The sequence below is a fragment of the Sebastes fasciatus genome, chromosome 19 (assembly GCF_043250625.1).
Source record: "Sebastes fasciatus isolate fSebFas1 chromosome 19, fSebFas1.pri, whole genome shotgun sequence".
NCBI lineage: Eukaryota > Metazoa > Chordata > Actinopteri > Perciformes > Sebastidae > Sebastes > Sebastes fasciatus.
In genome coordinates this window covers 27,531,746-27,555,681 of record NC_133813.1, presented here as the reverse complement: position 1 = coordinate 27,555,681, position 23,936 = coordinate 27,531,746, and the positions used below count along the sequence as shown (strand labels likewise).

Here is a 23,936-nt window from a genome sequence, read left to right as displayed (position 1 = left end):
TATGGTAACACTCCTTTCTGCTCTACCAAAGAATGCAAGAAATCAGCTACAATTAATTCACAATTCTGCTGCACGAGTGCTGACTAAGAGCAAAAGCAGAGCACACATTACTCCTATCTTAAAGTCTTTACACTGGTTACCTGTTAGTTTTCGTATTGATTTTAAAAATGTTTTATTAGTTTATAATAAGGCACTACATGGCCGTGCACTAGACTACCTTGCAGCAATGCTTTTGGTTTATGAACCAGGAAGGCCCCTCAGATCCTCCAGTTCTTCTCTATTATTTATTTATTTCCTTGTATTTTGTTTATCTTTTATTATCTTAAATACCCATCTTTTATTGCTTTCTTATTCAATGAACTTTTATATTGGTTGTTTTGGTGCATTAGTCTCTAAATCTACATTTTTGTCAATCGTCTGTACGGCACTTTGAAATGCATTTGACTTGTTTGAAAGGTGCTATATAAATAAAGTTTGTTTGTTTGATTGATTGATAGTGATAAACAGAAACAAACTTCAATTTAAATCATATTCAAATAAGATAAGATGAAATAACCCTTTATTAGTCCCACAGCGGGGACATTTGCAATGTTATTAATGTTAAACCCACTTATATACTGTTAAACAGGGTGATTTCATTCAAATTGCATTTGGACTCAACTTATCTGTAATAAAGTGAAGGTGCCATAAAAACATTTTAGTTGTGTGCTATTAACTACACAATAGGTAAGGGACATTATGGAATATGGATTCATAAACTACCTGACCAGAGAACATTTCAGTGAAAATCCTTCCGCGACCCGGCCCCGGATACGTGGGAGTAAATAGATCCTACTCTAGTTGAGCTGAGTTTGTGTTATCATCAGTTGAAGAGAAATGACGACATTACAGTCAAGATGCACTTTTTCTAATTTTAAACAGATTTAATGAGACTGGGAGTACAGTGCACATCTTATTCATATGAAACACCATATAGTTAACCTTCAGCAAAGGTCTTATTATTCTTGTATATGGATAGAAACTTCATATCAACACCATGTTAACATAGACCACAATATACAAACTAGGGCTGCGACGATTAGTCGAAAGAAAATCTATCTGCAACTATTTTGATAGTCGATTCATCTTTTAAAACTTTGGGCTCTGGGAATTATAACAGGATTTTTGAAGAGCATTTTATGTTTTAACACGTTTTCACACGTCTGCTGAAGCAGATTTAGAAATCAAACTGCTTAAAAAATACCCGTTTGAATCTACTCCCACGTACTGCAGCAGCGTTTTTCTGCTAAATTTGTATCAACATGGCCCCAAGGCTGCACCATAGTGGCAACAAGACAGAGAAATTGGACCTAGAGTTGAAAAGTAAAAAAGAATCTGTCTGATTTAGAATGTGAACAGTCAAGATTGTGTCCACGTAAACATGCACGTCTGTAACAGGGAGACTCGTGGGTACCACAGAACCCATTTTCATTCGTATACTATGACAGTTTTTCCTGACCAAAATGGAGCGTTATTTATCCTCCTTTGCGACAAGCTAGTATGACATGTGGTATATGTATATCCATGTTGGTACCAAAATATTCTTTAGGTTTTCTAGTTTCATATGATACCAGTATCTTTACTCTAGCTTTAAAACTGAGCCGCTACAACCTAAAACACAAATCACATTAATGCATCAAAGAAATTAGTGGCGTTAAAAGGAATTTGCGTTAACGTGTTGTTATTGCGTTAACTGTGACAGCCCTGCATAATTAGCATATGAATTCTTGAGTTATGGCAAAAAAAACGTGTTTTGTGAGGTCACAGTGATCTTTACCTTTAACCTACAAATTCTAATCAGTTCATCCTCGAGTCCAAGTGGACGTTTGTACCAAATTCGAAGAAATTCCTGAAGGTGTTCTTGAGATATTGCGTTCACGAGAATGGTACGGACAACCCGAGAACATAAAAATGTTAAATCAGAACCAGAAAGAAGTTAAAGAGGAATATACACACAACTTCAGTCTTAACACAGGACAACGTTGTGGCCTCGGACCCGAACACTAGCTTCTGATTTTTTTCCAAATGCAGATGCATGATGAAGAGGAGCAGGAGACGGTTTGACTTTTTAAAATGCTTTTTTTTAATGTCTGTTATTTAAGAATATATTATATCACTAGCTTGGTGTGGAGGGAGCTGACAGGCCGTGCAGTAGCTCCATCTGTCTCCTTTTGTCCTTGGCACGGTTGATAGTCATCTTGAATAAGCGACAGTACATCTCCACAGCAGCTGGAGTGTCATCGTTCCCAGGCACGGGGTAAGTCACCAGGCTGGGGTTGCAGTTTGAGTCCACCACACCGACTGTTGGAATGTTCATCTTTGCCGCGTCTCTGATTCCCACGTGCGGCTGAAACACGTTGTTGAGAGTGGATAAGAAGATGATGAGGTCTGGTAGGCGGACTCCCGGGCCGTACTGGATGGGGGCGTTGGTAAGGAGGCCGCCCTGCCAGTACCGCGTATGGGCGTACTCCCCACAATTCTTAGCAGTGCTGTCCACCAGGTGGCTAAACTGACGCTTGCGGCTGACGAACAGTATTACGCCACCGCGATACGCTACATGGGCGGTGAAGTTCAGAGCTTGCTGAAGGTGCTCCACAGTCTGGTCCAGGTCAATTATATCTTGTTCCAAACGGCAGCCGTAGAGGTACGACTCCATGAGCCTAAGAAAAAGAGAATGAGATTTTAAAAAGTCAAATTAAAATGGAAAATTGATGCCTTCCACCTCGAGGTACACAATTATGCGCGTGGTGTTTATACTATTCTTTGTAAAAGCATCCACAGCAGCATACTGTGCTTCAATTTTCAGGGTCACCACAATCCAATGTGCATAATATTGACTTGTTGATTTGTCAGCAGTCGCTCTATCACACTATTTCCTGTTCTGCTTTGTTTTTTCTGCTGTGGTAAGCTGATGTTGGTGCATAAAGTTAGTGTTGCTACTAACTCAACATTTCCTTCATGTGTTTTAATGTAAAGGCAGTGGTGGGCCTTTATTGTGGCACAGTTTAAATCTTTGTTAGAGGTGCAACTGTACATTTCCAACTTGCAAACCACAATTAAATAGAGAGGCTCGGAAAAAAGGAGAGTTATGTCGTTTAGCGGTGTCTGTAATTGTACCATCACTTTTAGTTGTTCTAGCTTTACTCCAATGCATTGGATCTGAAATTAAACCATTATCATCCTGAGCATAGTGCTGGCTAAAGATGATATGTACTGTGCTGAGGCTTCGAATCGTGTGTCGAGTAATCCAGGAAGTTTTCTGTGAAGCGCGTATCGAGGCTTGTATCGTCTTAGACCAATGACGTCATTGAAGCCGAAAGTTAGTTCACAGTTATGAAATTAATTTTCCTGAATAAAAACAAATAAAGCCTCCTCTCTATCATTCACTGCCCTCTGCCCGGTTCAACCACTGACTGACATCTGGAATATATCTGCCTGTTTCTCACTCTTTGACCAGCAGGTGGTTTTCTGTGCACATGAAGCCCAGATGAAGCCTCGTGAAATGAACCCTTTGGCGAATTAATTTGCTAGAGAGCTTCAGTGCTTCATGAAGCGCCACCTTGCTATCACTAGTGCTGACTCTCAGCTTTACTCTCAGTCTTTATCACATCCATAGTGGGTGTGGTAAAGACTTGCAGCCCTTTCTCAGCAACAGGAGAATGAGACCCAAACAAGCACCTACACATGAGCAGGTTGTTTTCATCAGGCTGAAACTAGTGATTTACAAAAGGTTTTGCATTGACGAGGGCTTGGTGAGAGAGGTTAAGGATAAGAATACAAACATGTTGTAGGCCCAATAACCCTAAATATATAGCCAAAGGAACCAAGACTTTTAGAGCCAATGGAATGTTTTTGACTAGACAAGTCCAGATGGAAGGCAGAGTCACAACAAGCAAGAACTGAAGATTGGTGCAGTGCACGCCCTGCAGAGCATCACTTGTAGATTGCACACAAGTATTGACTGCAACTAGATTTGCAATCAAATATTAAACAAGATGAATCAAAGTGTGTGCTGATTTTTCCAATCGCATTTGGTCTCCTCAAACAGAAAGACTGTTTATAGAAATGACTTGAAAACCCTCAAGTAAACACTTTATCACAGTCGTTTTATTAGTTCACTAGAGCTGAATCAATTAGTTGACTAATTGAATAGACCAACAGAAAATGAATCACTAACTATTTTGATAACCGTTTAATCATTTAGGTCTTTTTTCAAACAATAATGACAAACATTCTCTTGGGCCGCCTTCTCAATCATGAAGAATTGCTGCTTTACGTGATCTTTTGTGATAGTGAAATATATATCTTTGGGTTTTGGACTGCTGGTAGGACAAAACAAGTGATTTAAGGGTGCAACATTGGGCTTTATAAAATTGTAATCGCTGGAAAATGTGATCTTTCAGTATTTTCTGACACTTTAGAGATGAAAATAATTATTAGTTGCAGCCATATCCCTCACACTCAAATGGTGTTTTCCTCTGCACTACTGTAGCCTATAGCTGTTGAAGTAATTGAGTGCAGATCCCTCTGACAACGCATTTGGGTGACAACTTTTAGGTTAAACAGTTGATGGACTGTGGAAAGCCATACCAACCTGTGCCTGCAACCTTTTTTATGGCCAAGATGCACTCTGGCGTCGAACAGGTCTTTCAACGAGAAGAGCTCTGACACACGGAAGAAGTCCGGCTTCTCAAGTGGCTCGTTTAGCACTTTTTCTGTATGTGGGAGAAATCACATTGCTGAAAGTCTGGAGAAAAAACAAAATAGACTTAACTCATACACACTCCTGTGAGTGTCGCATTCTGAAGCTCACCTGAGATGTCGTCAGTTTGAAGTTTAGGTGATTTGATGGACGTTGCGGTGGCATACTTTTGTCCGATTGTAACAGCCCGTGACTGTCTCAGCCCCCAAAGCCCTAAATATTAGACACAAAGTATCAGTCAATACATTGGACATTAAGTGCTGGATTGGATTGAACAACCTTTTATGCTTGGGTAATGCCATACGGTAATGCGTGGAGGGAATACCTCAATATATAATTCCAAATAGAATCAAGGAGTTTCTATTTCAGATTGTACACAGGTACTACCCTGCTAAAGCTAATATTTGCAAGTTCTTTGCAACTGTTAACAATGGACACACGTTTTGTAATTGTGAAGGGGAAACTATTGAACATGTGTTGGTAGATTGTTTCTTTTTTGTATTTAATTAACAGAAGAACTTCTCAAAACATTCTGAAAAAGATCATCCTAACAAAGATTGAGATATTACTCACTTAATCCACATTTTTCGGCAGATGAAATTTACATAATTAAGTTGATTAATAACTTGATTAACTACAATAAAATGATGTAGCTTAAAGAATACCCTCATTGTATACCTTTACAGATACTGATTTTATAATATTTTCCTTTCTTTACATTTTATTTGTTGTATAATTTATTTCATTTTTAAATTATTTTTTTTACTGTGAAATATATTTGCTGAATTTTTTGTAATAAAATCTGAACATGTTTATTTTACTACTATATTGAACTTTGGAAATAAGAGTATGGGACAAATCATGGCTGTATTAAAAGAACAAGCTGCTTGGAGGGAGAGGCAGGCTGATGACGTCAGAGAGAGGGCGACGTTGTTGTTGGTTCTCTTTATACAGCCATGATTGTGATGCTGTCAAATAAACCTGTCGCTCCAAGAGTACAACTTCCTGAGATTATTGTATACATAAGAGACCATTCTTTGAGCCATCCAGCTCGATGAAGGCTGTTCAATCAGCGTTAGTCTAGCGGTACACTTCTACATGACTGCTAGCTCGCTCCACAGCCGGCTACAGACATGAGCTACATGATACACTTCTGATTAGTCCGGACTGTAAGCATGAAACAGAACAATGCCACAACTCTCCTCTACATCTATTCAGACGGGCATTGACTCTGTCGGATCATTAAACTACTTGTGTACAGATAGATACCTTTGGTGAGCGCGCGGGCAGCCATGCTTCATGTAGCACCTCAGAAGGTCAGCGGACTGCGCCTGCGCGTCTGTAGTTCATGGACTGTCGTAAAGTTGTGTTCTGTCGTGACAGTTTTCTACAATACACTACAATACCCATGGCGCCAAATGATTATTTTCAGCTTCACAACTTTATTGAAAGAGGAATACAACACAACGCTCTCGTGTTATTTAGCTATAACAATGTATAACAAAATGTATGTTAATACCGTCTGATATGGAACAAATGTCTTCACATAAACAACAGATGTATTATAAAGAAGAATTCACACCAGTAAACTTTACATGTGGATTTAGTTCTTAGTTAATGCCCTTCATTGACTACATAAAATAAAAAAAAGTGAACGTCCATTTATTGTTATATATTTTGGAGAATCTCATTAATATGTAATTTACAACAAAACATGGCAAAAATAAATAAATACCAAAAGAAAATCCAATACCACGTGCCTGCAACATCAAATCTAACAGCAGGCAATACATAAACAGCACTTGAAAAAGTGCAAACTACTCAACAACCCACATGCTGTAATATCAAACGTGAGATACATCCATGTTTCAAATGCAGAATGACGTTTTATACTTGGTTATGCTGTGGTGGCTGGGTGCTTCATTTCTCCTGAAAAAGATGAGAATAATCTTGGATGAATGGTTTTTATTCGACTGTGATCACTCACTCACCTCAATCATTTGGGTCCAACCACACACACACACACATACCTGTTGACTGGAATGAACTGAAGCTTTCTTTTGACACGTTGCACAGCCTTGCTTTGCGATGGAGCGCTACGGTGAGAAGGCAGCCCCTGCAACCATGGTGTTATACATATTTCGCATTCACTGGATATGGACAACTTTTTACAAACCAAGGTAAAAAATATTCCCAGTTTTCCTTGCCATTGATGGGGCTGGTGACTTCAGCTAACATGTTACTGAATACCTGGTTTCATCATAAAGGGATACAAATAATGGAGTCATTCACATCTCTACATAATTGTACCTTCTTGTATTTTTCAGCCAGGTACCTCCTGTTGAACATCCTGCTTCTCTCCTCTGTGGTAAGAGCTATGCAAGGTCTGAAGCTGATGCCAGGGTCAATGGCACTGGACAAAGACCTGGGCAAGGCAGAGCAGGACATTCAGTACATCAGACCAATCCCCAGTGATGACTTAATAATTCATCCCAAAGTCCATCTTAAAGCCAGTAAATGTAGAACTGTTCCATTAACCAGGTGTTACTGTAATGCAATTAGTGTTACTCTTATACATTATTAATGAGGAAGACCCATTGTGGCTCGGATTCCACTCTTTATTACACAGATGCACTTAAAAGACACAGCAAAAGTTGTTTTTTTCTGAAAGAGTAAAAGAAAAAAGAAACACTTCTTACAAAATATTTACAAAACCTGGCAATGCACAGCATGTTCAGTAACTTTTTTTTTTGATAAACAAAAATAAATAGCCTTTTTTTCACATAGGAAATTCAAGAAAACTGCAACATGACAAAGAAATGAACACACTAAATATCAAGTTTAGCAAGACAGAGAGGGGTAACGATGTGGCTTTTGTGGAATCTGGAACAACACGTGAGTCATAGAGGTAATATGTCCAAGACTGTTACAGTGGCTTTCATCAACAACTGAGCTTTAAATTCATCCATATGAGTTTAAACCATACAATGAACTAAGAGCACTGTGTCTGAAAAACTAATGTTGTTGGGAAGATGTAGTATAATATCTCCATAGTAGTCAAGAAAGGATACAAGATTGTTCCAGTACCAAATGCTGACCTAAAATTGCTCTGAAAACAGTGCCTATTAAGGGTCGAGGGTATAATCTGTGTAAGTGTACACCGGCTTTTCTCTTTATGTGCAAAAGTTAAAAAGGCTATCCTCATTTTCTGGAATGATCATCATTAGAAGAACCCAGATTTAGAGCTGCAGCAGTGTGAGGTGATGAGATAAAGAGGTGGGGTAGGGAGGGATAAAGTAAGGTGATGAGATAAAGAGGTGGGGTAGGGAGGGATAAAGTAAGGTGATGAGATAAAGAGGTGGGGTAGGGAGGGAGAAGGTGAGGGGTGAAGTAAAGAGACGTGTTTTAAGTGACTCCTGTTTGCTGGACTTGAGTGGGAACGTACTATTGGACACAAGCAGCCATATTTAAACATTGATAAATACAGTAAATGGTTGGCAGGGTAGAACGTGGGCAGGTAAAGTCATGATAAACTGTATTATGCTAGATTAGTTGGCATCTTTTTTTATTATGAATTTATTATAAAAATAAGCATTTAGGAGAATTAGCATTGATTTTGAGAAATGTAACTGCATGTTATAGTATATAATATATATATGTCATATTTTTTCCAAATCGCCCTGCTCTGCATAAGATATTCCCAATAATGCAGTAGTGTTTAGGGACGCTACTAATGCTTATTTTAACTAGTGATTAATCGTTTAATTATTTTCTTGATCAAATGATTAATATTTTACTCAGGAGTGAAAAAAAGTTTTGTTTGACCAACCATCCACAACCCAAAGAAATTAAATTTACAATCGTCTGACAAAGAAAGGCAGCAAATTTGTAACAATTAATCAATTATCAAAATAGTTAGTCATTTTCCTTAAACAAACCAATCATTTCAGGTGTTTCACTCTAACCACCCCCGTCATCCTACCAAGCTGTGTGAAATGTGTCACAGAGCATGAATAGATCTAATCATAAACTATATGTTTTGTCTTCTGGCTTTTATTGAGATTGTTAAGATGAATGCAGTGATGGAAACATGTTACTACTAGGGCTGGGCGATATGGTCAAAATCTTCTATCCTGATATAGGACAGAGCGATTTCTTTCTTTTATTTCACAACAATGACCCGCTTGCTGTACATTTTTCCGCTTACTACACGACTGCTTACTTGACGAATCAATAATTTGACACAAAAACAGTCCGACATCAGAACTGCGCCCATAGCAACAGTCTGCTATGCATAGCAACGGTCTGTTATACATAGCAACGGTCTGTTATACGTAGCAACGGTCTGTTATATGTAGCAACGGTCTGTTATACGTAGCAACAGTCTGTTAAAAAGAAATAACAGACCGTAGAACGCTGTGATTAACCAATCAGAATCGAGTAATCAACAAAGCCGTGTAAGAAATCACAATATAGCATGTTCTCTGGTAGTTCAAAATGTAAATAGTCTATATGAAATAACCACATGGTAAAACCTTTTTTTAAATACTCCTGTGTGAATTGAATACTTGACAAATGAAGAGTATTTCTCATTTTAAGAACTTGGGTTAAGTGAAATTATAGAGAAAAAAAAGAAATAAATAGAGGGATAGCCTATATTATGAAACGATATAGAAAAATATATACGATACTTTTTAATATAATTTTGGCGATATATATCATCATATTGCCCAGCCCTAAATATTACAATAACATCCGCAATAATTATTTTTTAACTTTTGCACATAAAATGACTTCTTAAAGTAAACCCACATATCACAGGTAAACTGGGAAAGATTATGTAATAACATGTATTTTCTTTTTTGGGGATGGGGGGGTGGGGGGTTGTTAGCATTGCTAATTTGTGTCCAAATCTTAAGCATTTGGTCTTAACCATAATCTTTATTTTGTCATATTGAGAGGTTATTTTTCTTGGTCACTTCTTTTTTACATAAAATGTGAGAGATATTTAGGATGATGTTGTTTTCGGCATTTTGATGGCGCTACGACTCATGCAGTCTGCCTCTTGTACCAAAATGTCACTGTATTGCTTTTCAAAGATGTGACGTCAGAGCACAAAGAAATGATGGTGCCACTGTGTCACATAGCCGTATAAATGTACAAACACATTTTTAAAAAAAATGCCTGTTTTGTTTTATCGTATAAACAAACATTCCCTTCAAGCCTATAAATGAATGAGCTTGATCATAACCTACATTATATTTATTAGCAGGGCACAATCGAGAAATTAACTCCTATAAAATTGAATTATGATGCTATGGGACATAAAGGCCAAAGAAAATACTTACAATGTGGAAAAGCCCTGCTTCTTCTCTGGATTTCTCCTGTTGCCTGACTCACAATCTGCCTCATCTATAAATTCTTCCTCTGTTCTTTCTAGATGTACTTCTTTATCGTCTATCTTCATGCTCTCGCCTTCTCTTTTTTTCTCACTTAGCAAGTCCGCTCTCTCCTTTCCCTCGCTCCTTTCCCTGCTTCGAACCTGGACGTGGTTGGTCCTATTCGATTCCAGTTCGACAAACACACTCTTGTCCTTAGACATATGCACCATACTCTCTGTCTCTCCTTCTATAGGGCACTGGGACCTGTGGCCGGGTGCAAGGCTCCGTGCAAATGACATCCTTGGATGCAGCCTGGCAGTAGAGAAATGATTCAAAACGGGGGATCTGAATGTGGTATTTACATTAGTCTCTGTAGAGCAGGGGAAAGGTGCTCTGCTGGTCCTTGCAGAGGACCAAACGGTGACTGGAGTCTGTGGTTTGGGCCCCCCGCTTTGATATGGTGCAGTTGCTGCTGCAATGTTGCTGATTTTAGATGAGGTGATATGGAATGAAGGTCGACTGAGAGGCCTGGTGTCAGCCGTGGGGAGTCCGAGGCTCTGGCGCCACTTGTTTGACTCCGAGCGAGAATGAGCAATGTTCGGACTAAAAACTGTCTGAACTCTCTCCACCTGTGGGGTGACATCCTGGACGTCCCCTCTCCCAGAGCTAGGCCTCCTTTGCTCGGTTCTGGCAGCCCCCGCGCCGTCTGCTGGCTCCAGAAGACTGGGGCTGCAGGACTGGACCGACGACAGACGTGATTGTGCACCAACCGTAGCGATGTCTGGCAGCAAACTCTGTGGCGTTGGAAGAGGAGATTGTCCAGAGAGAGGACTTTTTCTTGGAATTTCAGCCAGCTGATTTTCCTGTTTCATGTCTTCATCTCGGAGTGCTGCACAAACCACGACAGTACCATTCCTCGATACATCTCCATCTTTACTTTTCTCAGTGGTGGAAACTTTGGCCTTTTCAGCCAGAAACCTTTGGATTTCTTGCTCGATGCTATCGTCGCTGTCTACTGAACTGCTATCTTCCTTTATCTCAAGAGCAGTCTGAGTATTGTGCGGCAACAGGGTCTCTTGAGCTTCATCTTCATGCACATCATGCTCTTTACTCTTATTAGTTTGCTTATGTTGTGAAATGCTCTTTTTACTCAATCCAAACCTGTCTTTCATGTCATCCTTACTCTTTTCTACTTTTTTCAAAGGACTGTGCTTGGACGTAGGATCAGGTTTCAACTTTTTTAAAGCATTTCCCAGCAGCGGTTCTCCATCCTTGAGGCACATCCTCGATTTCCGCTTCAAGTCTCTTGTTTTTTTCGTTGACTTCTTTTTTGTCTTGAGCAGGTCTTTTATAGCGGTGTCTAGGTCCTCGTCACTGTCAAGCGAGCTGCTTTTGTCTCCACTTTGCTCCGTCTTGCGTGATCCAGCTATTGGGTGTGTTTGACTTCTCTGGGAACATACCGATGTGCTGGATTCTTTTCCGTGCTCAGGTGAAGGTTTAGGGGCTGTTTCTAGAACATCATCTGCTCCTGACGTGTTGGAAATGCTAGAGTTCTCCGCTTTGTGTTTTCTTCTCTGTGTCAAAGACAATCTTGGAGGTTTCTTTTGGGTTGCAGCTTGTTTTGCTTTCACTTTCTCCGCTTCATTAACACATTGAGGCTCTGGAGTCGTAGCGGTGGGCGGCTGTTTTTGCATTTGGGCCTTCTGCTCAAGAAATTTCCTGATTTCTTGCTCTATCCCATCTTCACTATCAATGGAGCTGCCATCACTTTCTTCATCTGGGCAGTTGTCAGGAGGCGAAGATTGCAAGGAGGATTCGGTGGGAGTGCAACTGCTAAGGCTAACACTATGATGGAAGGGCCCAGGCATGACGGTTTTTGAAATGTCCAGTATCGCCTCGGCACACATGAGCTCTGCACTTGTATTAACCTTTGGAGGGGTAGGTTGCTCCTTAAAACCTTCTACTTTAAACAAAAGCAATCCATTTCCTTTACCCTTGGACCTCTCTGAAAGTGTGTTCTTGGGGATGAAAACAGATGGAGGAGGAGGTTGAACAGATTTCACTTCTTTCTCTGCTCTGCTCCTTTTCTTTCTCAGTCTGTGTTTCTTCATGTTTTCCGTGCTTGTACTTCCAACAGCATGTGTTAATGATTTAGTAAAGGGTTTTTGCTTGTGTAAGAACGGTTTCAGGACGCTCTTCTCCTTGAGTTGCTCAAGCTGGTAGCAGCGGATAGCTTCTTCAATCCCATCATCACTAGTGGAGTCAGACTCCTCTTTGAATACACGTGGACTGAACGTTTCCCTTTTGTTCTGCTGCTCCTTTTTCTCTAGCTGGTATCTTTGAATGGCTTCCTCAATGCCGTCATCACTACTGGAATCATTTGAGTCTTCCTCCACCTTAACTGTGACCGGGCACATGACTTTGTTGAGGAGGCTTACTGTTTTAGAGGGGCTCTTTGTCTGCTCTCTGGGCAAGACTAAACTTTTGGTTGTTGTACTTTTATTTGAATCCAATTTCTTAACTGTGTTGTCATTTAGTAAGGCCTTGTTTTTGATATACATTTTTATAGGTATAAGAGCGGCTGCTGTGGGAGTCTCAGCTTTGACACTTTTTGGAAGCTGGCTACTGGCGATCAAAAATGTATTGCTGTCAGAGTTCTGTTTGGAAACCTCAGGAACACCAGGGCTTTTCCTGGGAATCTTGGATGATTGGAGAAAGGTGAAGCACGGTTCCGCCTTGCGTTTGTGATCATCCTTTTCCTTCAGGTATTCCAGTATCGCCTCCTCGATTCCTCTGTCCACAGAATCATCACTGTCAGAGTCACTGCTCTCGTGGTTGACTGGGGAGGAAACATCTGCCCGTTGGTTTTCAGTGGGACCTTTCGTTTTGGACTTGGCTCCCACATAAGAGCCCATTGCAACCTTGCAGACTTGGGGATGACCTTCCTGTCCCGTTGGCACGTTAACCTCCATCTCGTCGCCCATCTCGAGTGAGGACTGGGTGCTCCTAAGGCTCTCTATGATCATCTGGACCTTATCTGAGATAGGTGTGCCTCTGGTGGACAACTCGGTGTCAGAGTCATTGAAGCAGATTGGAAGGCTATAGCCTCCAGGCGGGCCACATGTTCTCCATTCTGTTTGCGTCGCTGCGACAGGAGGTACATTCATCAAGTACATTCTAGTGAAGGGAGGTGAGGTCCTCGACCATTGGAGTGCAGCTGCCTCCGATCACAATCACATTGTTCAATCTGAGAAGAAAACAGAAACAGAGAAACATTGATGGACAGGTCAAACTACACTGAGAATTAAAGCCACTGTGTGTAGAGTTCCTGTGTGAATCATATATCAAATTATTCTGATGGCAAACATTCACTCTGTGTCCACAACATGTCAAATCCTTTTGTAAGAGCTGTGAATGAAGTCCGTGCCACTGGAGTTTTGCAAACTAGGGCTGTCAATCAATAAATATTTAATTGTGATTAATCGCATTATTGTCCGTAGTTAATTGTGACTGATCGCATTTTTTTTATCTGTTCAAAATGTATCTTAAAGGGAGATTTGCCAAGTAGTTAATACTCTTATTTAACATGGGAGTGGGCAAATATGCTGCTTTATGCAAATGTATGTATGTATTTATTATTGGAAATCAATTAACAACACAAAACAATGACAGATATTGATCCAGAAACCCTCACAGGTACTGCATTTAGAATAAACAATATGCTCAAATCATAACATGGCAAACTGCAGCCCAACAGGCAACAACAGCTGTCAGTGTGTCAGTGTGCTGACTTGACTATGACTTGCCCCAAACTGCATGTGATTATCATAAAGTGGGCATGTCTGTAAAGGGGAGACTTGTGGGTACCCATAGAACCCATTTACATTCACATATCTTCAGGTCAGAGGTCAAGGGACCCCTTTGAAAATGGCCATGACAGTTTTTCCTTGACAAATTTTAGCACAAGTTTGGAGCGTTATTTAGCCTCCTTTGCGACAATCTAGTATGACATGGTTGGTACAGATTGATTCTTTAGGTTTTGCAGTTTCATAAGATGCTTGCTAGCTTTAAGACTGAACCCGGTACAACCTCCGAAAGATTGATCGCTTTAATGCGTTAAAGAAATTAGTGGCGTTAAAACTAAATTAAGTTAACGTGTTATTTTAGCGTTAGCTTTGACAGCCCTACCAATAATATAATATATAATAGTATGGTGGACAGGTGCTATTGGTACCGATGGATTCATCAGGTTGTGTAGTTTCATATGATGCCAGTGTCTTCACTGTAGCTTTAAAAGTGAGCCCGCTACAACATCAGAAAGATCAATTGCGTTAAAGAAATTAGTGTGAGTGAAACAAATTTGCGTTACACATTATTAGCGCGTTAACTTTGAAAGCCCTGTTGCACACTGATCCACCCCCCCAAAAAATGGGTCTTAAAGACGTCCAAATTTACATTTCATCCAACCGTGTACAGACATCTTGAATTGATTTTTATTTCAGAAAGATTTGAGGGACGGTAGCCGACTACTACAGACAACCACCAACACACATTTAGAGAAAATAAGCTGCAATTTACAATTATTCTCATAATTGATTAATCTGATTACTTATACTATACTTATAAAATGTCAGAAAATAATAAAATGGCCATTACGATTTCCCAGAGAACAAGGTAACTCCTTCAAATTATAGGCTATATTGATCAATAATCTTCTTTTTTATGTAAACAACATAGCATAAACAAACATTTTTGAGATTCTCTTGAATTGTTATTATTGTTTTTAAGAATTGTGGCTAAGATATGCACGGACATTTTACAGCTGGAAATTAAACTTGACAGGACTCTCTGGTGGACAAAATCATGTAACAGAAGCGCTCATTGTAAATGACCTCAACACATTTTTAGCAATTTCTTCTTACTTTTCGGCTAACACATACAGTACACAGATACCGATATAGTTCCAGCGAGCCCACTTTATAAATAAAAATATACAGTATCAGTCTACTATTACATGTAGCACTACTTTATATTGATTATTCAGTACTACAGAAAATGCTGCAATATATTTCTAATATTGTCTCCGATAATATTATTATTATACTTTTTCATATATCTGTACCTGTTGTTGATCTCTTACCCTGACAGAGAGGAACGTTTGATGCTATGTAATAAATAATAATGTACTAGCAGTTGTTACTGAACATTTCATTTTGTCAGTTGCCTACAATTTGATTTAACCATAAGGATCAAGATGATAATATTTCCCCTCTTTTCCCCTCACCTTGCTAACAGCTACACATCCTGAATATTCAGCACAACAGGCAATGTCAGTGCACTGCTGCCATCCTGTGGAGGAACTCAATACGACCATTCTGCAGCACTTCACTGCAGGCTGTGTGTTGTTATCATGATTAGTGCAACGGTGCTGCGTGGTTCTGGTTGATCTTCTGTGCAGCTCGGGGGTGCAGGAGTTTGTGCTTATTTATGTGTGATTTGAGGAATCACTGGAAGACTTGATATGGTTATAACAGTTTGGACTTTTCAGTTTCAGTTTAGTTTTAGTTAGTTTTCAGAGTGCTTGCTAGTTTGAGTTTAGTTTCAGCTTTTCAGAAAGGTTTAGATTTGGTTAATATATATTCAGTTTGAGTTACTTTTTGTTAGGTCCAGCTATAATGTCTCAGAATTATGTAGCTACATATACATACAAAATACATAGTTGGAGAACTGTATAAGAATGGCCATAAAGTTTACTGTTTAATCTTCAAGCTACTTTATGCTTCGTCCACACTGGGAACATCTGGAGCGCGTCGTGGCTTCGTTGCGTGGCGGCTGCGTTGCGTGGCGGCTTCGTTGCGTGGCGGCTTCGTTGCGTGGCGGCTTCGTTGCGTGGCGGCTTCGTTGCGTGGCGGCTTCGTTGCGAGTCAGGTGTTCACACCAGCTGTGTTTCTGCTGCAGCTGCTGCTGTCAGCTATTTCTTTCTACATAGAATTTCATTATAAATGTAATTTATATTTATTTTAGACAGAGAAAGGTTAAGAAACGTGTGGTAAATAACAGTAATAATCCACAATTAAAACTCTGTACTATATTCATTCATGGAGCTCTTCAAGTCACTGCATGTTTCAGTATAATCCATTCCACCCTGAAATGCGATTACTTTGCACACACTATCACAGTAAACTCATGTTTGCTTACTTAATAATCTTGCAGTGACTGAGATTTGCTTTCAAACACAATTCATATCCAAATAATTCATTTTCCAGACAAAATCATGTTGAAACAGACCTAGTTGTTTCACATGCTCTCTTTATGTTCAACTTTTAAGTGGCTAAATAAACATTTGTTCCCCTGGGGGGCCCCATGTAATCCGCTAAAAGGCCCCTATAGGTCCCCAGACCCCACTATATTAATCTCAGAATAGCAGATATTAATTTACAGAGCCTGGCAGGTACCAAGGGAAACATTATGGGTTACTTGTGCACACAAATTTGTAAATTACACCCTACAACTTTTCCAAATTCTTACTGTTAAGATATTGTAGGAGTAGGAACTGAAGTTAAAGGTTGTTGTGGCTAGTCCGTCCGTATATTAAGGAGCACCCAGAGCTAAGCTTTGACACAAATGTGTCCTCTAATTAGCCTGCTGTATCAATTCCCTCAAATTAACAGTGTTAAATTATCATGTTTATCCAATTGGTCCGTGTTCCCTCAACAGCCTCTCTTCCATTCAGTTGTAACGCTACATCGGATGTTGTTTCAGCTCTCGCTGATGGACAGATCGACTGTGCACACATCAACGGTGTAATGCAAAACAAAATAAATATGGAAAGTTGTCACGTCATGAGCAGGCTGGGCTGCTAGTGGAAAAAGTATTAAGATCTTTTATGCAAGTAGAGCTGCAATATCAGAATTGTATTAAAAGTATTATCAGCTAAATGTACTTCAGTTATCAAAAGTAACAGTACTCCATATGCCAGAATGGCACCTGTCCACCATACTATTATATATTATATTATTGGTAGGGCTGTCAAAGCTAACGCTATAATAACACGTTAACGCAATTTAGTTTTAACGCCACTAATTTCTTTAACGCATTAAAGCGATCAATCTTTTGGAGGTTGTACCAGGCTCAGTCTTAAAGCTAGCAAGCATCTTATGAAACTGCAAAACCTAAAGAATCAATCTGTACCAATCATGTCATACTAGCTTGTCTCAAAGGAGACTAAATAACGCTCCAAACTTACACTACATTTTGGCGAGAAAAAAACTGTCATATCCATTTCCAAAGGGGTCCCTTGACCTCTGACCACCAGATCAGTGAATGTAAATGGGTTCTATGGGTACCTACGAGTCTCCCCTTTACAGACATGCCCACTTTATGATAATCACATGCAGTTTGGGGCAAGTCATAGTCAAGTCAGCACACTGACAGCTGCAGTTTGCCATGTTATGATTTGAGCATATTTTCTATGCTAATAATAATAATAATATATTATAATAATAATAATAATAATATAATAATGATAAATAGATACATATGCTTGCATAAAGCAGCATATTTGCCCAATCCCATGTTGATAAGAGTATTAAATACTTGACAAATCTGCCTTTACAATACATTTTGAACAGATACAAAAATGTGCATTTAATTTGCGATTCAATATTTTAATCGATTGACAGCCGCAATTGTTGGATATTATTATTGATGTACAATGGTTTGTGTATACAAGGCACTTTTTTAAACAAAAAACAACAACAATGCATCATATTTCACATGCTCATAGATTTAAAAAAAAATATTAATCTGCAAAGTAACTTGTAATACTAGACATACAAGTAACTTAAACTATACTACTTCTTTATGGTACCTTACTAAATGTTATTCATTACTTTCCACCACTGGGTTATCTTGACTTTGGACTCATAGGTGGATAGCTTTCAGCATTTTAAAACCACAGCTATGCAGAGTTATTTTACAATAAATGCAGCTTGTTTCATTGTGTTCTGTTACATGGTGCAAACATAATGCTATAGGCTCTATAGATACTGGATGGTAAGGTGGCACTTGATCTTAATACTACTAGAGATCAAAGGTGCAACAGCCAGTACTGTCCCTCCATGAACACGCGTGCTTTGGGACATTTCCCCAGCTATGCAACCACCGACCCCAAATATAAAGCCTCCCTTCCAGCTCAGTGTGCACCCTGCAGGGGGACTGGGCAGCCCGACTACAGCCTGACACCAACAGACTATATGTCCAACTCTGTCTCCTTCTGCTCCTCACAGACGATATTATATTATAATGCTAATAACTAGAGGAAACCACGGTGGTGACCAGAGACGCCCCGCTGGAGAAAAGAGCTGAAAACGAACATAACGTAGTCGTATGCCAACTTAGTTTGACACATCATTATGTACAAAGAAAGTTTCCTGCCAACAGAAACGGGGAGCATTTTGTGTATTATATAAGCAAACCGTGTTGTCGCGTGTGTTTTCCCTCCCGGTCGCAGCAGAAAAACCCCGGCTGTCCTCGTAACCCTCTAGCGGCGCTGACTGCACCGCTGCCCGGCGTGCAGCGTTAGGAGACTCCGCAGAGCAACCATGTTTCTTGGTACCCGGCCACGGTTGTCAAAAGCCCCGATATATCGGTTGATAACACCGCTAAACGGAATTATTGTCCGTAAACACGTCTACGTTAACCAGTGTGGTTATATTTCGGGCAGAATGTGAGGAGATGGTGTGGAACATTGTCGGGATAACCGTGGCTAGTAGTCGGGGACTTGAAAGACCTCGGCGGGCCTCCCGGCTGCTGCAGCCCGGCATTACTCCGGCAGAGAAAGCCTTTGTATGTAGCCGTGGCTTCCTCTCCTAGCCTCAGCTATTCTCCACACAGCTACAGCCACGAAACACAGCGGACACGTTGAACTCACCTGGATATGACACGAAGCCACGTCTACAGTGAGACTGTGTTCATAGCTGCATCAGAGACGCCGTCGTGGAGATATCTCTGTGTCCGTCACCAGCTCTCTCTCTCACCGCCTGCAGCTCTCTCACCGTCCCCCTCCGCTCCGCTCCGCTCCCACTGCCGGCCGGGCGGACCAGCAGCTTCCTTAAAGCCAGCCAAGCATGGACCCTTTCAGACACGGCATCGGCCTATTTCCCGGAAGAAGTGCATTTTATATTTCACATTAGTACTCAGATGTTTGACCTCAGTAGAAGTAGTAATACCACAGAGTAAAAATACATCCTGCATTCATAATCTTACTCAGGTAAAAGTTCAAATGTATCAGCAGCAACATATACTTAAAGTAGCAAAAAATAAATAAATAAATAAATAAATAAGCAAATAATAATAGCAAGCATATTTGCCCACATCCATGTTGATAAGAGTGTTAAATACTTGACAAATCTCCCTTTAAGATACATTTTGAACAGATGAAAAATGTGTGATTAAATCATGCGATTACTCGAGATTAAATATTTTAATCGATTGACAGCTGTAATATATATATATATATGTATATATATATATATATATACATATATATATAGTTTTGTTTAATATTTTTGTTATGTATTTATATATTTTTATATTTTCATATATATTTATATATAAATAAATATTATAATTATTGATGCATTCATGTGTTCATCACTTTAATGTTAAAGCTGGTAAAGGTGGAGCTAATTTTAATGACTTTATATGCTGCTGGGTAGGTTAATCTATAATCATACTCGGGCTGACCCCGAATGCTTCGAAGCTTCGACCATTGCCGTGGTAACTGACCTCCAAATTAGTATTCGAATGCTTCGTTTTTATTTTTTTATTTTTTTAAATATATAAGTATGTAATAATAATAATAATGTATAAATCTCAAAACAGCCCATGAAATAAGGAATAATCCCACAACATTATTCATATTCAACATAAATAATTATTAGTTATTCTCAGACAGATATCGCTGTTTGTTGTGTGTAGAGGTGCGGTATGTGTACAGTAGTCTGGCAGCTGCACTGTTCTGAAGCTTCGAATACCTTCGAATATTTCTCACTGAGGCTTCGAAGCCCAAAAAATGGTATTTGGGACAGCCCTAAATCATACATCATCATTTATTAGTTGATTCTATTTTTTTTTTTTTATTAATCTGAATCTTCAAAGTAACTAAAGCTGTCAAATAAATGTAGTGGAGTAAAGAGTACAATATGTTAACCTCTGAGATGTTGTGGAGTTGAAGTAGAAAGTACCTCAAAATTGTACTTGAGTAAATGTATTTAGTTACTTTCCACCACTGATTATTACATTACAAAACACAGTGATGTGAATCCTTTTTTAGTTTGATGAATGTAGACAACTACATCCTACGTATTGTACTACCAGTGGTATTTAGTTCAGGTTCAACTTAATTCATATATTTTAAAGTTTTTCTGTAATATCTGTACTGTAGGCTACTTCTAAAGGCCAAAGCATTACATCCTAACAACTGTTTTTTTTCTTTTATTATTATTCATGATAATGCAGCAGACATTGAAATATTCAAGATCCAGGAAAACAGATTGTTTTTGCATTCGGTTCTTATTCTCAGTTAGGCTACACCCCCTGTGACTCAATCTAAATGGATATTGGTACTACATTTAATTAAAAAGCATATTTTAAACCTTTCTGTAGTCTGTCAGGTTGGTAGATTCACAACTTTCACTTCATAGAATATTAATCTTCAAGAAAGGTCTCTGATAGGATGCATCACATAACTCAATACAACTCTTTTCTGAGGGTTGCTCTATTGCACTTTATTGCAAAGAGGTATTTTGGCAGAGGGTGTACTATTGGACATGTTAACACATAAACATTAAATGGCAATGCATCAGAGACCATCCCAGCCTTTATAGCCTCAAACATGAAAAAAACAAAAGTGGATGCAAAACAAATTGGATTTACCAATACAGGGATTTAAAATTGTGTTAATAAACCGTTGATGAGGGATAATAGGCACATTCATGGGAGAAGTTTGCATCACCCGTTTGACATTAAGTCACTAGTAATGCAAACCTCTTTAAATACCTTCAGCCCTTTGACATTAGGTGTTTACACAAATGTATTTGAAACACTGTGGATATAAGCTTTTTAATCATTAGTAGCCCATAAAAGATGTCTTTAGATGGAAAGTTGCATTGTCCTCTTGAAACATGTTACGTTAGATAGATAGATAGATAGATAGATAGATAGATAGATAGATAGATAGATAGATAGATAGATAGATAGATAGATAGATAGATAAAAGTGATAAAAATACGAAAAATGGAAACACACACACCAGGAGCTGCTGCAACAGGCTGCCACCTACCACAATGCCACCTTGCCAAAAACATATTTGTATTGTTCATGGTGTATAACCTTGAATTAAGCAAAAAAGTGAGCAGAAATGTTGTTATAGGTCCTATAAATGGCCATTATTAGGTATTGTTAATATTTGTATTGGAATCGGAGGGATAGAACAGATATGTAAGCTCTGATGCACTCCACTTGATGATGATGTATCTGTGATTTAGGATAGTTGTGATGGTGTTGGACCATCAGCAGTGCCACTCCCCGTTGGCACAGAATTTTCCGCCTTACAGGAGCTCTGAGTCATGTTCTGTTGTTTCAGATGGGATGTGCCACAGTTTTTCTTTCCAGGGTTGTTCTTCTGATCCCAAAAAGCAACACTGCTTCCCGAGAGGCAGTTAAGCCTTCAAAGTGTTTGGCCATTTGCCTTCTGGAAGGAAGCATCCTGTTCTGTTTGGCCTCGAGTTTTAGTGGAGTGTAGTTAATATTTATGATTCAAATTCAAACAACTGTTTTTTCATTATCCATTTAAGATGCTATTGATAACATTGATAACACTCAGCCAGTAGATCTCGCATTCCCCCTCCCCCGTTCCATCGCATTCACATGCATTTACCGTCAATCTCAGCCGTTTATCTGTTTGTTTCCACACTAACTGACGACCCAGAGACACCACATGATACCAATGTCGTTATACTATTGGCTCACATGCCTTGTTAGAAGTGGGAACCAAACGTCAGATGTCTACCACAGAGATAAACAAAACATTAATTTGGGACCTGCCAAAAGTTTTTAAATGATAATTCAATATCATAATATTTTTTTTTCAGGAAAAGCCATACTTTTATTCGGCACCTTTGTAAAAGCTCTGTTGATGTATTATTTCTAAAAAAATATATTTGTCTACATAAAAATATGATCAATAATACCTTCAATTTGAGTAATTAGGTAACTGTAGTCTATGAACTGTCAAAAAACAGTGAATAGCCATTACAACTTCCTAGAGTCCAAGGTAACGTCTTCAAATGTCTGGTTTTTGTGAACAAAAGTGCAAAATCTAAAGACTTTCAGTTTCCAATGAATTATGACAATGAAGGCTGAAACCACAGAATGTTTCAGAATTTTTTTACTATTTTTGCTTAAAAAATGACTGAAATGCCTAACCGATTATCAAAATGGTTGCTGATTAATCAACTTTTTGTTTCAGCTCTAGAGGGTTTCTTTCATCTGTCAAACATTAAACGTTTCAGAAAGAAAAATGACATGCAAGTAAACCGGCTCTAAACCTTGTAGTGCCGCTCTAGGGTTAGGGTTCAACCCCCCAGAACCCTAACCATGGGGACCATGGTTAACCGCAACACACATCTGTCATCGCACTGGTATTAAGACAAAAATCAAGATTTTTATTTTCATAAATAACTGTATTTATTATAATATAAATAAACAGTTTGTCCCTGATATTGTTGGATTAAAGTGTTTAGTCAGTTTCACTACAACGAGAGTTACAGGGGTGGAAAGTGTATTTCTTTCTTTATTTGCTCAATGCAGAAAATGAGGACGGGCGCCCAGTGCCCCCGAGAACTTGGGCGACCTCCTATATGGCCTATGCCTAAAGCCGGCCCTGAGTATACCCGCTTCTCGAATTTGAAGTTCAACAATGATTGGTTATTATAATTTTGTTAGCATTCAACACCTCACATGAGTTTTTGACAGCATGCTATATCTAATATACGATGCAATGCTGGTAGCTGAGGGCTTGTTCGTAGCTCAGTCTGAGTTATCACTTAGCTTTGTAGCCCATGGCTAATGTTCTGTTGATGAGTAAACCAGTTACTAAAACAGTAGATTGGGTCAGTAGGAATCAACTACAGCAAGCTAGTAAAAGTAAGAGAGTGACTCACTCACACTCTGATTTGTCATGCTGTGCAATGATCCACATAGTGACAAACCCGATTCTCAGGCCTCAGTTCACCTTTGACATTTCACTACACTTCTCCAGGATGGAATTCAACTTCTTGCTATCCATCAGCTTCACAGTCTCCACACACTCCTGTTTATCCTCATCCCGTGACTTGACTTGTGATTTGGCTCATGTGTTTTTTTCTTTGTCACTTCAACAACTATATGGATTCATTGATATTGATGATATGATGATATGATATTCTAAAGATAAGAGGTGGTTCAAAATGAGATACCTTTAACCTTCATCCTACCAACCTATTTAACATATAAGGCCTACCAACTGGAATAAACTGCTGTAAGAAATAATCATAATGTCCATGTCATCTGAAGAAAGAAACCAAAAATAGACTATTATTATTTTAAGGAAAGTTACAGTTAATTTGCATATTGTGTAAAACAAAAATAGACAGAGCACATGAGAAAGTCTCTGTCTGAGAGTCCCTACCCCCCTGATAGTGTGTCTTACTTTAAATTAGGACCCGTGGCAAACATTTGATCTATCTATTCTATTTGAAATATTTTAATTG

At 39.1% G+C, this 23,936-nt stretch overlaps 2 protein-coding genes across 3 annotated transcripts; both read right to left on the bottom strand.

Moving 5' to 3' along the window:
- Positions 1-2,094: 2,094 nt before the first annotated feature.
- mrps2 (mitochondrial ribosomal protein S2) lies at positions 2,095-6,169 on the bottom strand. The gene is made up of 4 exons (XM_074616940.1): positions 6,011-6,169; positions 4,853-4,954; positions 4,634-4,754; positions 2,095-2,699 (listed from the first exon to the last, which is right to left on the bottom strand). Exons 1-4 carry the CDS (start codon positions 6,033-6,035, stop codon positions 2,156-2,158), a joined length of 792 nt encoding a protein of 263 aa, XP_074473041.1. The 5' UTR covers positions 6,036-6,169; the 3' UTR covers positions 2,095-2,155.
- Positions 6,170-6,207: 38 nt separating this feature from the next.
- ppp1r26 (protein phosphatase 1, regulatory subunit 26) lies at positions 6,208-19,276 on the bottom strand. Of its 2 annotated transcripts, none has more exons than XM_074616880.1 (5): positions 19,055-19,276; positions 10,090-13,369; positions 7,052-7,166; positions 6,772-6,857; positions 6,208-6,690 (listed from the first exon to the last, which is right to left on the bottom strand). In XM_074616880.1, the coding sequence occupies exons 2-5, from the start codon at positions 13,296-13,298 to the stop codon at positions 6,639-6,641; spliced, it is 3,462 nt and encodes a 1,153-aa protein (XP_074472981.1). In that variant the 5' UTR covers positions 13,299-13,369; positions 19,055-19,276; the 3' UTR covers positions 6,208-6,638. The 2 variants fall into 2 exon arrangements, with proteins under 2 accessions (XP_074472981.1, XP_074472980.1); XM_074616879.1 differs by having other exon boundaries at positions 6,208-6,670.
- Between the last annotated feature and the right edge of the window lie 4,660 nt (positions 19,277-23,936).